Genomic DNA, 11,985 nt, shown 5'->3' with positions numbered 1-11,985 from the left:
CAAACACTGAGTTCACAGACGATGGTTTTCACAAGTGTTCCTGAGCCCATGCAGTGATTTCCACTCCAGAATAGTGTGTTTTTAATGCAGTGCTGCCTGAGGGCCCGAAGATCACCACCATCCAATATTGGTTCAATATGTTGAGTTCACTGTCGTAGAAAAGTAACAAAATCTTAGTTCTGAAACAAGACTGTAAATTATGAATAAATATAAAGTGTTGAAATCATGATGCTGACATGTTGTATGAAGAAATATAATGTGGATGATCATCAATCACAGTCCCACAGAACAGCCACACAGAGACAGCTGAGGAGCTGGAGGAGGTGACGTAGGGCCGTGTGGGTGACGTCAGTCCCTCTGTGTCTCGGGGTGTGTTTGTTTGTGAGAGGAAGAGGCTGGTTGGATGTTGGGCGGGGTCTGAGGAGACAGAGGGAGAGAGGGAAGCAGAGGAAACAGAAAAACGCTGCGGATCCTCCCGCTGCTGCTGCTGCTGCTCAAACGGAGAGGAAGAGGATCCGAGCGACAGACAGGCCGACAGACAGACGGACAGCCGGCAGGATGGACCGGCGGAGCGGCCGTCGGTAGCGCACTGTTTTCGGGGACGGAGCTCCAGGATGAGCGTAGCGCTGCAGGACCTCCGGAACACTGTGAGTACACACGCACACGCACGCACACACACTCACACCTGCAACATGCACGCACCCGGACGCGTGACAGTCGCTGCCCCCGCGCTGCTCTGTCCCGGTGTGTTCTGTAATGCTGATCACCTGTTAATCACTGTGATTGACCCGCACACACAGCTGTGTGTGTGTGTGTGTGTGTGTGTGTGTGTGAGAGAGAGTGTGTGTCTGTGTGTGTGTGTGTGTGTGTGTGTGTCTGTGAGTGTGTGTGGCCCCTAAAGCTCACTGCTGACGTCACTGAATCAATCACTCAACTGATGTCAATGTGACATCACATCAGGTTACTTAGTTTGTTTCCAGGTGTGTTTGAACCACAGAAGAAGAAGAGACTTCAGAGACAATAGGAGCATCTTCTTCTTCTTCTTCCTCCCTGGTGTCGACCCTTAAAGACACCAACATGCAGAACTGCAGTTTGTCCCACAAACACACACCTGGTCACAAACTGATCAATACTTCCTGTTTCTATGGTAACGATCACAGACACCAAAACAACAGTCACACAGTAGGCCTGAGGATGAAGGTGATGATGAGGAAGAGGAGGAGGATGATGGTGATAATGAGGATGAAGATGATGATGTGGAGGATCATGATGAAGATGATGAAGATGAGAACGTGTGGGGTTTATAATGTTTCAGTTGAACACAGAAATTAGTTTTGTCTGCAAACAAACGGACATTCACATTTGTTCCAACAATAGAGAAGGCCATCGTGAACGTTAGTTTACAGGCTGGTTAGACTCCAACGTTAGTTTAAAGTCTGGTTAGACTCCAACGTTAGTTTAAAGTCTGGTTAGACTCCAACGTTAGTTTACAGGCTGGTTAGACTCCAACGTTAGTTTAAAGTCTGGTTAGACTCCAACGTTAGTTTAAAGTCTGGTTAGACTCCAACGTTAGTTTACAGGCTGGTTAGACTCCAACGTTAGTTTAAAGTCTGGCTAGACTCCAACGTTTGTTTACAGTCTGTTTAGACTCCAACATTAGTTTAAAGCCTGATTAGACTACGTTAGTTTGCAGCCTGGTTAGACTCCAATGTTAGTTTACAGGCTGGTTAGACTCCAACGTTAGTTTACAGTCTGGTTAGACTCCAACGTTAGCCTGGTTAGACTCCAACATTAGTTTACAGCCTGGTTAGACTCCAACGTTAGTTTAAAGTCTGTTTAGACTCCAACATTAGCCTGGTTAGACTCAAACGTTAGTTTACAGCCTGGTTAGACTCCAACGTTAGTTTACAGTCTGGTTAGACTCCAACGCTAGCCTGGTTAGACTCCAACATTAGTTTACAGCCTGGTTAGACTACAACGTTAATTTACAGGCTGGTTAGACTCCAGCGTTAGTTTACAGCCTGTTTAGAATCCAACGTTAGTTTACAGCCTGGTTAGACTCCAACGTTAATTTACAGGCTGGTTAGACTCCAGCGTTAGTTTACAGCCTGTTTAGAATCCAACGTTAGTTTACAGTCTGGTTAGACTCCAACGTTAGCCTGGTTAGACTCCACCATTAGATTACAGCCTGGTTAGACTCCAACGTTAGATTACAGCATGGTTAGACTGCAACGTTACAATCTGGTTAGACTGCAACATTAGTTTACAGTTTGGTTAGACTCCAACGTTACTTTACAGGACAAATAAGGATGAACAAACCTGAATCTCTAGCTCTGAATGTCAGAATTTTACCGTCCTTTATTGCCTTCTTCTATTCAATTCAATTCAATTCAATTCGATTTTATTTATATAGCGCCAAATCACAACACAGGTTATTTCATGGCACTTAACGCATTAAAGTCCTTACAGCAGAACTTTACAACATTATACAGAGAAATTCAACAATTCAACAATTCATCAATTCAACAATTCAACAATTCAACAATTCAACAATTCCCACATAAGCTAGGAGGGAAAAACTCCTCTTTAAGGGAGAAAAACCTCCAACAGAGGGAAGAAAAACTCCTTTTAACAGGAAGAAACCTCAGACAGAACCAGGATCAGAGGTTGGCGGAGCATCTGTTAACAGAACTAGGCTCAGAGGTGGGCGGAGCTTCTGTTAACAGAACCAGGCTCAGAGGTGGGCGGAGCATCTGTTAACAGAACTAGGCTCAGAGGTGGGCGGAGCTTCTGTTAACAGAACCAGGCTCAGAGGTGGGCGGAGCATCTGTTAACAGAACCAGGATCAGAGGTGGGCGGAGCATCTGTTAACAGAACCAGGCTCAGAGGTGGGCGGAGCTTCTGTTAACAGAACCAGGATCAGAGGTGGGCGGAGCATCTGTTAACAGAACCAGGCTCAGAGGTGGGCGGAGCATCTGTTAACCGAACCAGGCTCAGAGGTGGGCGGAGCATCTGTTAACAGAACCAGGATCAGAGGTGGGCGGAGCATCTGTTAACAGAACCAGGATCAGAGGTGGGCGGCCATCTTCCTCGACCGGTTGGGGTGAGAGGAGAGCAGAGACAGAAAAGGACAGCATAGATATAGAAGAGAAGAACTGTTGGTGGAGACGACAATCACAGAGCAGAGACATGCAGCTCCATGACGGGACATCTGGAAAAGAAAGAACAGAAACTACACGAGTGAAGGAACTGAATGGAGACAACAGATAATAAGAAGAAACTATGGGAGAGAAGAAGATGGTGAGGTATGAGTCAGTTAAAGAGGAGGAGGAAAGAAAAGAAGCTCAGCATGTAACGAGGTCCTCCAGCAGCCTCGGCCTATAACAGCATAACTAAGGTTTGGTTCAGGTCTACCTGAGCCAGCCCTAACCATAGGCTTCATCTATATGCTTTTGTTCTATTGTTTTTTTTTATCCTCTTTTTAACATCTTTTTTATTGTTTTTTCACCATGTTCTCACCATCTTTTTTTGCCCTTTTTAACTGAAACTGTTTTAACCTTTTTACTGTCTTTTTATAACTCTTTTAATCGTCTTTTTACCATGCTTTTACTGTCTTTTTAGCACCTGTGCGGAGGTGAACGACAGGAGAAACACACCAACATGTCATTGTTTAAAAAGAAATCCAATCTTCTGACTTGTGTTAAAGTTGAGCGTGTGGAGGCGCCACTCATATTGATGATGTCAGCTGTTTTTATGTTGCAGAACTGGATTCGTGCAGTCAGGTGTGTTTATGTAGAGAAGAGGAGGAGCTGCAGGTTTCTGCTTTAAAGAGTTTAATCAGTGATTCTTCAACATCAGGTTTACAGGTCAGAGGTCAGAGAGACAGACGAGGAGGTGAACTCTCCTTTAATCATCACAGCAGCAGGTCAACCCTTTAAACTGACAGTAATGTGGAAACAGATGATTTCAGTTATTTTATATAAAACTTCAAACAGATAGAAATAAAAAATAAATGTATTTTGATTTTAATTCAACATTTGTTTGCTCTGAAGGAAATGTTGAGAGGTTTTAAAGGTTTTAATCTAAATCCTCGTATGTTGCTGATTATTGTGGAAGCAGCTGTGTGTTGGTCTGATGTCATCACAGTGAGACGTCTGCAGGTGGGAACACGGTTCATGAATAAAAATCATTATTTCATGAGTTTAAACAGCTCTTTGGAGGAAATCAGTAAAATCCTTCCTGGAAACAGAGTTATGAGGAAGTCAACTGACGGAGAACCGTCCGGTTTGGTGAGTTCAGGGTTGTCTGACAGAACCTGAACCCGGCAGGCTGATCCACGCCTGAGGAGACAAGCTGAGGGGGCGGAGAGGCCCTCTGGCTGCAGAGAGCTGCTCACCCACGTTCCTCCTCTCAGCACATTAAAGGCACATTTCACAGCAAAACCAATCAGAGCTGCAAGAAGAAATCATATCAGGATATTTCAGGAAGTTTCTGTGAGAATAAAATACTGAAGCAACATGCAGGCGGTTTTATATGTCAGCGTAAACGTCAGTCTGTCCTCAAATATTCAGTCAAATCTGAAATATTACTGCAGTTTGTTGTTCATCTGATCTCGGTAACGAATCACTGATGAAGTCGCTCCACTTCCTGCTCCAAACCGCTCCGAACTAGTAAAGATGGTGACGGACAGAATCTGAACTGGAGGATTCATAAAGTTCACAAAGCAATGATGACATCACTGATGGCTTCTGATTGGTTCAGACACGAAGGTCGTTCGAGGCGTAACGTACGTCATGTCGTTACGCTGCCGGACTGTCAGAGTATCGTCATCATCACGATATATTTTTTAATCTTCTAATAAATGATCCTGATATTATCATGATACAACGCTCCGATCTGAATCTGAATTTGATTTCTTCTCTTCGTTAACTCAGCGGTGAGTTCGGTCTGAAAGTGTTCCTGTGTGTAAATATCAGTGAAAACCATCCATGTGTCCGGCTGACGACTTCAAACAGATTCAGGTCCCCGTGATGACATCATCTGAGGCTGAGCGGAGTGGGCGGAGCTTTCTGATCGTAAAGAGACTCCAACGGTGAATCTGTCACCAAACCAGCTGCAGATCAGAGACACAGAGAGCTGGCAGCGTGTGTGTGTGTGTGTGTGTGTGTGTGTGTGTGTGTGTGTGTGTGTGTGTGTGTGTGTGTGTGTGTGTGTGTGTGTGTGTGTGTGTGCGCGCGCGCGCGTGCGTGCGTGGACTGGGCAGGGTTTACTGTTTCCTGTCTGCAGTTCTGTGACTTCCTGTCTTAAGACGCCCAGTTTCCATACGAGCAACAAAACAAACCAAGAAATCCCCCCTCCCCCTCCCCTTCCCATCCCTGCTGCTGCTGTTCATATCTGACCTTCATTATCATCTTCATCATCATCAGACACTAATGGTCACTTCCTCTGATGAACTGATTCTTCACAATCACTGTTTGAATGTGGGCTGATCTCTGAGGGGGGGGTTTACTTTGTGTCTGTTCATGATGTCACGTTTGTTTACTTTGTGTCTGTTCGTGATGTCACGTTTGTTTACTTTGTGTCTGTTCGTGATGTCACGTTTGTTTACTTTGTGTCTGTTCGTGATGTCACGTTTGTTTACTTTGTGTCTGTTCGTGATGTCACATTTGTTTACTTTGTGTCTGTTCGTGATGTCACGTTTGTTTACTTTGTGTCTATTCGTGATGTCACGTTTGTTTACTTTGTGTCTGTTCGTAATGTCACGTTTGTTTACTTTGTGTCTGTTCGTGATGTCACGTTTGTTTACTTTGTGTCTGTTTGTGATGTCACGTTTGTTTACTTTGTGTCTGTTCGTGATGTCACATTTGTTTACTTTGTGTCTGTTCGTGATGTCACGTTTGTTTACTTTGTGTCTATTCGTGATGTCACGTTTGTTTACTTTGTGTCTGTTCGTAATGTCACGTTTGTTTACTTTGTGTCTGTTCGTGATGTCACGTTTGTTTACTTTGTGTCTATTCGTGATGTCACATTTGTTTACTTTGTGTCTGTTCCTGATGTCACGTTTGTTTACTTTGTGTCTGTTCCTGATGTCACGTTTGTTTACTTTGTGTCTATTCGTGATGTCACGTTTGTTTACTTTGTGTCTACTCGTGATGTCACGTTTGTTTACTTTGTGTCTGTTCATGATGTCATGTTTGTTCACTTTGTGTCTATTCATGTCACGTTTGTTTACTTTGTGTCTGTTCATGATGTCACATTTGTTTACTTTGTGTCTGTTCATGATGTCACGTTTGTTTACTTTGTGTCTGTTCATGATGTCACGTTTGTTTACTTTGTGTCTGTTCATGATGTCACGTTTGTTTACTTTGTGTCTGTTCATGATGTCACGTTTGTTTACTTTGTGTCTGTTCATGATGTCACGTTTGTTTACTTTGTGTCTATTCATGTCACGTTTGTTTACTTTGTGTCTGTTCATGATGTCACGTTTGTTTACTTTGTGTCTATTCATGTCACGTTTGTTTACTTTGTGTCTGTTCATGATGTCACGTTTGTTTACTTTGTGTCTATTCGTGATGTCACGTTTGTTTACTTTGTGTCTGTTCATGATGTCACGTTTGTTTACTTTGTGTCTATTCATGTCACGTTTGTTTACTTTGTGTCTGTTCATGATGTCACGTTTGTTTACTTTGTGTCTATTCATGTCACGTTTGTTTACTTTGTGTCTGTTCATGATGTCACGTTTGTTTACTTTGTGTCTATTCGTGATGTCACGTTTGTTTACTTTGTGTCTGTTCATGATGTCACGTTTGTTTACTTTGTGTCTATTCGTGATGTCACGTTTGTTTACTTTATGTCTGTTCATGATGTCACGTTTGTTTACTTTGTGTCTATTCGTGATGTCACGTTTGTTTACTTTATGTCTATTCGTGATGCCACGTTTGTTTACTTTGTGTCTATTCGTGATGTCACCGTCTCTTCAGATGGGGGAGGAGCTCTCGTGATAATCGTGTCGACATGTTTTCTTCTCTAAACAGTAATGGTGGGATTGTCTCTGTTGCCATAGTTACAGTACAAAAAGCAGGCTTCGGTCATTCAGATGAATGTTTCTGAACACTGTGAATGGTTCAGTCCAACGTAAACATTGTTGATGAGCAGCTGAAGACGAGAACATGAAACGTTAAATTACTGAACTCTGTTTAGCACCAATACAAAGTTTGCTTTGTTAGTTTTCCACCAACGATGCCATGATAAGATGTTAGTGTTTAAAGGTCAAAGGTCAATCCCATCCTCTTCATGAGACCATCAGTACTTCCTAGAGGAGTCCTCGTGCTCGTGTGTATCAAACATTTCTCTTTTGGACCTTTAACGTTGTTAGTTGGTGGGTTTTTCCTGTTCAGTTAAGGTAGGCTAGCAGTTTCCCTTCACTTCCAGTCTTTGTGCTAAGCTATGCTAACTGCATCCATGCAGAGATGAACATAAACTGTCTCCTGAATATGTCTGAGGTCAGAGGATGGAGACAGAGAGGGGACAAAAGGGACAGAGACAGACAGACAGACAGACAGGATGATGTTATATAAGCTGCAGTGAACTCCATTAGAGCTGAAAGGAGATGATTCACACACATTATCTAATTACACACACACACACACACACACACACACACACACACACACACACACACACACACACACACACACACACACACACACACACACACACACACACAGTGACATCACCCTTTACAGAGATATAACACACACTCCTATCTCCTAGCAACCTGCTCGACCCCCCTTCTCTCCCCCTCTGTGTGCGTCATCAATTAAAGAGAACAGAGTGGCGAGAGAGAAATACAGACAGACAGACAGACACACACATACACAGACAGAAAGACACAGACAGGTTCTCTTGTCTCCTGAGGACATCAGCAGCAGAAGACTGAGTGTTTTCAACATGCGTTCTTGATGTTCCACCGTAGCAGAGACACATCGTCCCTCAGAGACCAGAACCAGGAGACACCAACCGTCCTGATGTCCTGACAGAGGACATTTTATTCAGTGGACCAGGCGTCCCCACACAGGCTGACCTGTTGTCCTTGATGCACGCAGTACATCAGGATGGTGTTGTAGTAAAACGATGTGGACTCTGTTCTCCACCTCTGGTTCTGGTTCTGGTAACAGATGTTCTCCACCTCTGGTTCTGGTTCTGCCTTCTATTGGTTCATCTCCACCGGGCCCTCCTGCCCTCTCTCGATGACTGATGGTCCTCAGAGTGTCTCTGTCTCTGCGTGTCTCCAAGTCCTCTGCATGTCTGTCTCCTCCTCAGATGTCCAGCTACAAGCGAGCTACGTTGGATGAGGAGGAGGTGTCGGACGCTCCGGCTGAGGCCTCGTCTCCCGACAGAGTGGAGGTCAGTGAACGCAACACACACTCAGACACTGTCTCCAGGAGGTCTCTGAAACCGGGTCCAGGAGAAGTCCTGGACCGGGACCGGGTTAAATCCCAAGACCCCTTCCTCCTCCTGGAGACCCAGGAGGTGAAAACACAACAGGGGCCTCTCAGTGGAGGTCCACCTCCAACAAAGAGAGGAGCAGCGGGGGGGGGGGGGGGGGTCTGGAGGGCCGCCAAGATGCTCCAGACCATGGGTTACTATGGCAACGGTCGGGGCCTCCCCACAACAAATGTTGGGTGGGGTGGGGGTGGGGGGGGTTCTACAGAATGAAGGACAGTTCAGACTAAAACTAACATGCACACGTGTGTCGAACGTGTTTATGTACCAATGATTGTAAATAAGTGTTTATTTATTCTGTAAGCATGTTTATTTTTTTGTTGTAAAAATGTTTTTATTTTGTAAACATGTTTGTTTCTGCTGTAAACATGTTTACTGACCTGCCTCTCGTGGACGTTTGAGGAACTGCAGTTTGTGGCTTCGTTTCAGCCCTGATGGTCGCTTCTGGTAAATAAAGATGGCCGACATGACAGCTTGTCAGAAGTGAAGCCTGAATATCTGGGTCGCCCACTGGTGGCTGGTTACGGTACAGGCCATAAGCCCCGCCCCCTCCATGTTAGTGGATCTGTTCAGTTTGGGGTTCAGAACCTGAACATCACAACGTTGACAGACTGCTGCTTTAGTGGTTGGTGGTGGTCTGATTGACAGCAGACGATGAAGGTGGATGACGAGCTACGCCTCTTCCTCTCAGGTGGGCTTCAGGAAAGGGGGCGTCGACATCCTGGGCCAGAGGACTCAGCTGGAGGTTCTGCTCTCCGTCCTGCTGCTGGTCGCCCTCCTGGCGCTGCTGGCCTGCCTTGTGGTCCTGGGCCTGGGCTTCAGCTCAAGTACTCCTCTTCCTCCTCTTCCTCCTGTCTGCATCTTTTCCTCACCTCCTCCACTTCATTTCCTTTCCTTCTCTCCTTCCCTCACCACCTCTCTCCTCTCCTGCCTCAACTTCGTCTGGTTTCCTTTCCATCCTTCCTCCTCCTCCTCTTCCTTCCTAATGTTCTCCCCCGTCTCCTCCTTTTCTCCTTTTCCTGTCTCCTCCTTTCCTTTCTCTCTGTACAGCCCCACCCATACGTCTTTTCTAAGCCTCCCTGTCTCCTCCTGTCCTTCTCGTCCTCTCTGTCTCCTCTCGTCCTTCTCGTCCTCTCCGTTTCCTCCTGTCCTTCTCGTCCTCTCCCGTTTCCTCCTGTCCTTCTCGTCCTCTCCGTCTCCTCCTGTTCTTCTCGTCCTCTCCGTCTCCTCCTCTCTGTCTCCTCCTCTCCTTCTCGTCCTCCCCGTCTCCTCCTCTCCTTCTCGTCCTCCTCTATTCCCTCATTTGCTCCGACCTTTCCATCTCTGACACCTCCTTTACTTTCTGTACTCCTTTGTTTTCCCTCCTCCTTTCCTTCCCTGTCTCCTCCTCTTCTTTCCTTTTCCTTTCACTTTCTCCACCTCCTCGTCCTCTTTCCTCTCCTCAGTTTGTCTGAACTGATTTTTTTTCTCCTCTCCCATGATGCCTTGCAGACAGTGGGCGGGGCCTGTGCCTGTCGGAGGCGTGCGTCACGGTGGCCAGTCAGATGGTGGAGGCGATGGACCGCGGCGCCGACCCGTGTCACGACTTCTACCAGTTCGCCTGCGGAGGCTGGATGAGGAAGAACCCGCTGCCGGACGGACGCTCACGGTGGTCCACCTTCAACAGCATCTGGGAGCAGAACCAGGCGCTGCTCAAACACCTGCTGGGTAGGACAGGGGGCGGGGGGGAAGGGGGCGGGACAACTGTGCTCCATTTGTCCTCTGTCCCGGTCTTAGATCTGGTCTGGGACTCGGCCGTCCCCCCGTCCTCTGTTCTGGTCTCAGCGTGTGTCTCTGTGTCCTCCTCAGAAAACGGGACGTTCAACGGCAGCAGCGAGGCCGAGAGGAAGACTCAGTCCTACTATCTGTCCTGTCTCAACACGCAGAGGATCGAGGAGCTGGGAGCTCAGCCTCTCATGGAACTCATCGCCAAGGTAACCGCCCCGTCGTCACGGTAACGGCATCACACGGGTACAACAGTCTCCCTGCTCCCCACAGGATGAACAGACCTGTTTAAAGTCGGATCGGTTTATTGGCTAATTTACACACATGAATATTTATTTGATATAAAAGGAAAACTAAAAGTTTAAGAATTAAAAACATGAAACTGTCTTCTGCTTTAGTTTTATTTTCCGGACTTTTTACTTGAGGGGGCGGAGTTTAACTGTTCAGGGTCTGAGAAGGTCCAGATTTTTGGTGGGTCATGATTAGTGAACCGGTGGCCTGTCCTCAGATCGGGGGCTGGAACATGACGGGCCCCTGGGAGAAAGACAACTTCATGGAGGTTCTGAAGATGGTGTCGGGTCCGTACAGAGCTCAGCCTTTCTTCAGCGTCGGAGTCAGCGCCGATCCCAAGAACTCCAACAGCAACGTCATCCAGGTAAACCAGAACCAGAACCAGAACAACAACGTGAACCACAACCACAACCTGAGCAATGGTGGTATCGGTACTTTACGCTAAGGTATCGGTACTTTACGTTATGGTATCGGTACTTTAAGTTATGGTATTGGTACTTTACATTATGGCATCGGTACTTTATATTAAGGTGTCAGTACTTTACATTAAGGTATTGGTACTTTACATTATGGTATCAGAACTTTACCTTAAGGTATCAGAACTTTACGTTACGGTATTGTTACTTTACGTCTTGGTATCAGTACTTTCGGTTAAGGTATCTGTACTTTACATGGTTGTATCAGTACTTTAGGTTAAGGTATCGGTACTTTACGTCTTGGTATCAGTACTTTCGGTTAAGGTATCAGTACTTTACATGGTTGTATCAGTACTTTAGTTTATGATATCGTTACTTTACATTATGGTACTTAATGTTAAGGTATCGTTCATTTACATCATTGTATCAGTATTTTATGTCATGGTATCTGTACTTTACGTCATGGTATCGGTACTTTACGTCATGTTATCTGTACTTTACGTCATGTTATCTGTACTTTACGTCATGTTATCTGTACTTTACGTCATGGTATCGGTACTTTACGTCATGTTATCTGTACTTTACGTCATGTTATCGGTACTTTACGTCATGTTATCTGTACTTTACGTCATGGTATCTGTACTTTACGTCATGGTATCGGTACTTTACGTCATGTTACCGGTACTTTACGTCATGGTATCGGTATTTTACATCATGGTATCTGTACTTTATGTCATGGTATCGGTATTTTACGTCATGGTATCGTTACTGTAGAACTGGATCAGGATTGTTCTTCCTCTGCTGTGTTGCGTTCAAATCATCTTCATATTGTTTAAAGATTTTTCCTGAAATAAACCAGATTCTGGTCGTAGGTGTCTGCCGGCGATGCTGCGCTGTCATTGGTCCTCAGATGTTTCTGACTCGCCTGTCGCTGCTCTGACGATCACAGAGTGTCGGACATGTGATGGTCTCTGGTTGTTTGTGACTCATCTGCTGACCTCCTCTTTAG

At 45.6% G+C, this 11,985-nt stretch overlaps 1 protein-coding gene across 3 annotated transcripts in view; it reads left to right on the top strand.

Annotated features, from left to right (window-relative positions):
- Positions 1-390: 390 nt before the first annotated feature.
- Positions 391-11,985, top strand: part of ece2b (endothelin converting enzyme 2b) — a 19,422-nt gene continuing 7,827 nt past the window's right edge. For 2 of the 3 annotated variants that reach the window (XM_069722671.1, XM_069722672.1), the window contains exons 1-6: positions 392-647; positions 8,323-8,406; positions 9,197-9,332; positions 9,997-10,212; positions 10,354-10,478; positions 10,778-10,924. In XM_069722671.1, coding sequence (XP_069578772.1) covers positions 615-647; positions 8,323-8,406; positions 9,197-9,332; positions 9,997-10,212; positions 10,354-10,478; positions 10,778-10,924 — 741 coding nt within the window. In that variant the 5' untranslated portion in view covers positions 392-614. Of the gene's footprint in view, positions 648-8,322; positions 8,407-9,196; positions 9,333-9,996; positions 10,213-10,353; positions 10,479-10,777; positions 10,925-11,985 lie in introns of all 3 variants that reach the window. The other variant, XM_069722670.1, reaches the window with a different exon arrangement.

This window comes from Brachyistius frenatus, unplaced genomic scaffold (assembly GCF_029030835.1).
Source record: "Brachyistius frenatus isolate BFR_SWC_R1_liver_20210118 unplaced genomic scaffold, ASM2903083v1 Contig_299, whole genome shotgun sequence".
Classification (NCBI taxonomy): Eukaryota; Metazoa; Chordata; class Actinopteri; family Embiotocidae; genus Brachyistius; species Brachyistius frenatus.
The sequence above is the reverse complement of the archived record's forward strand: the minus strand, read 5'-3'. Positions and strand labels throughout refer to the sequence as shown.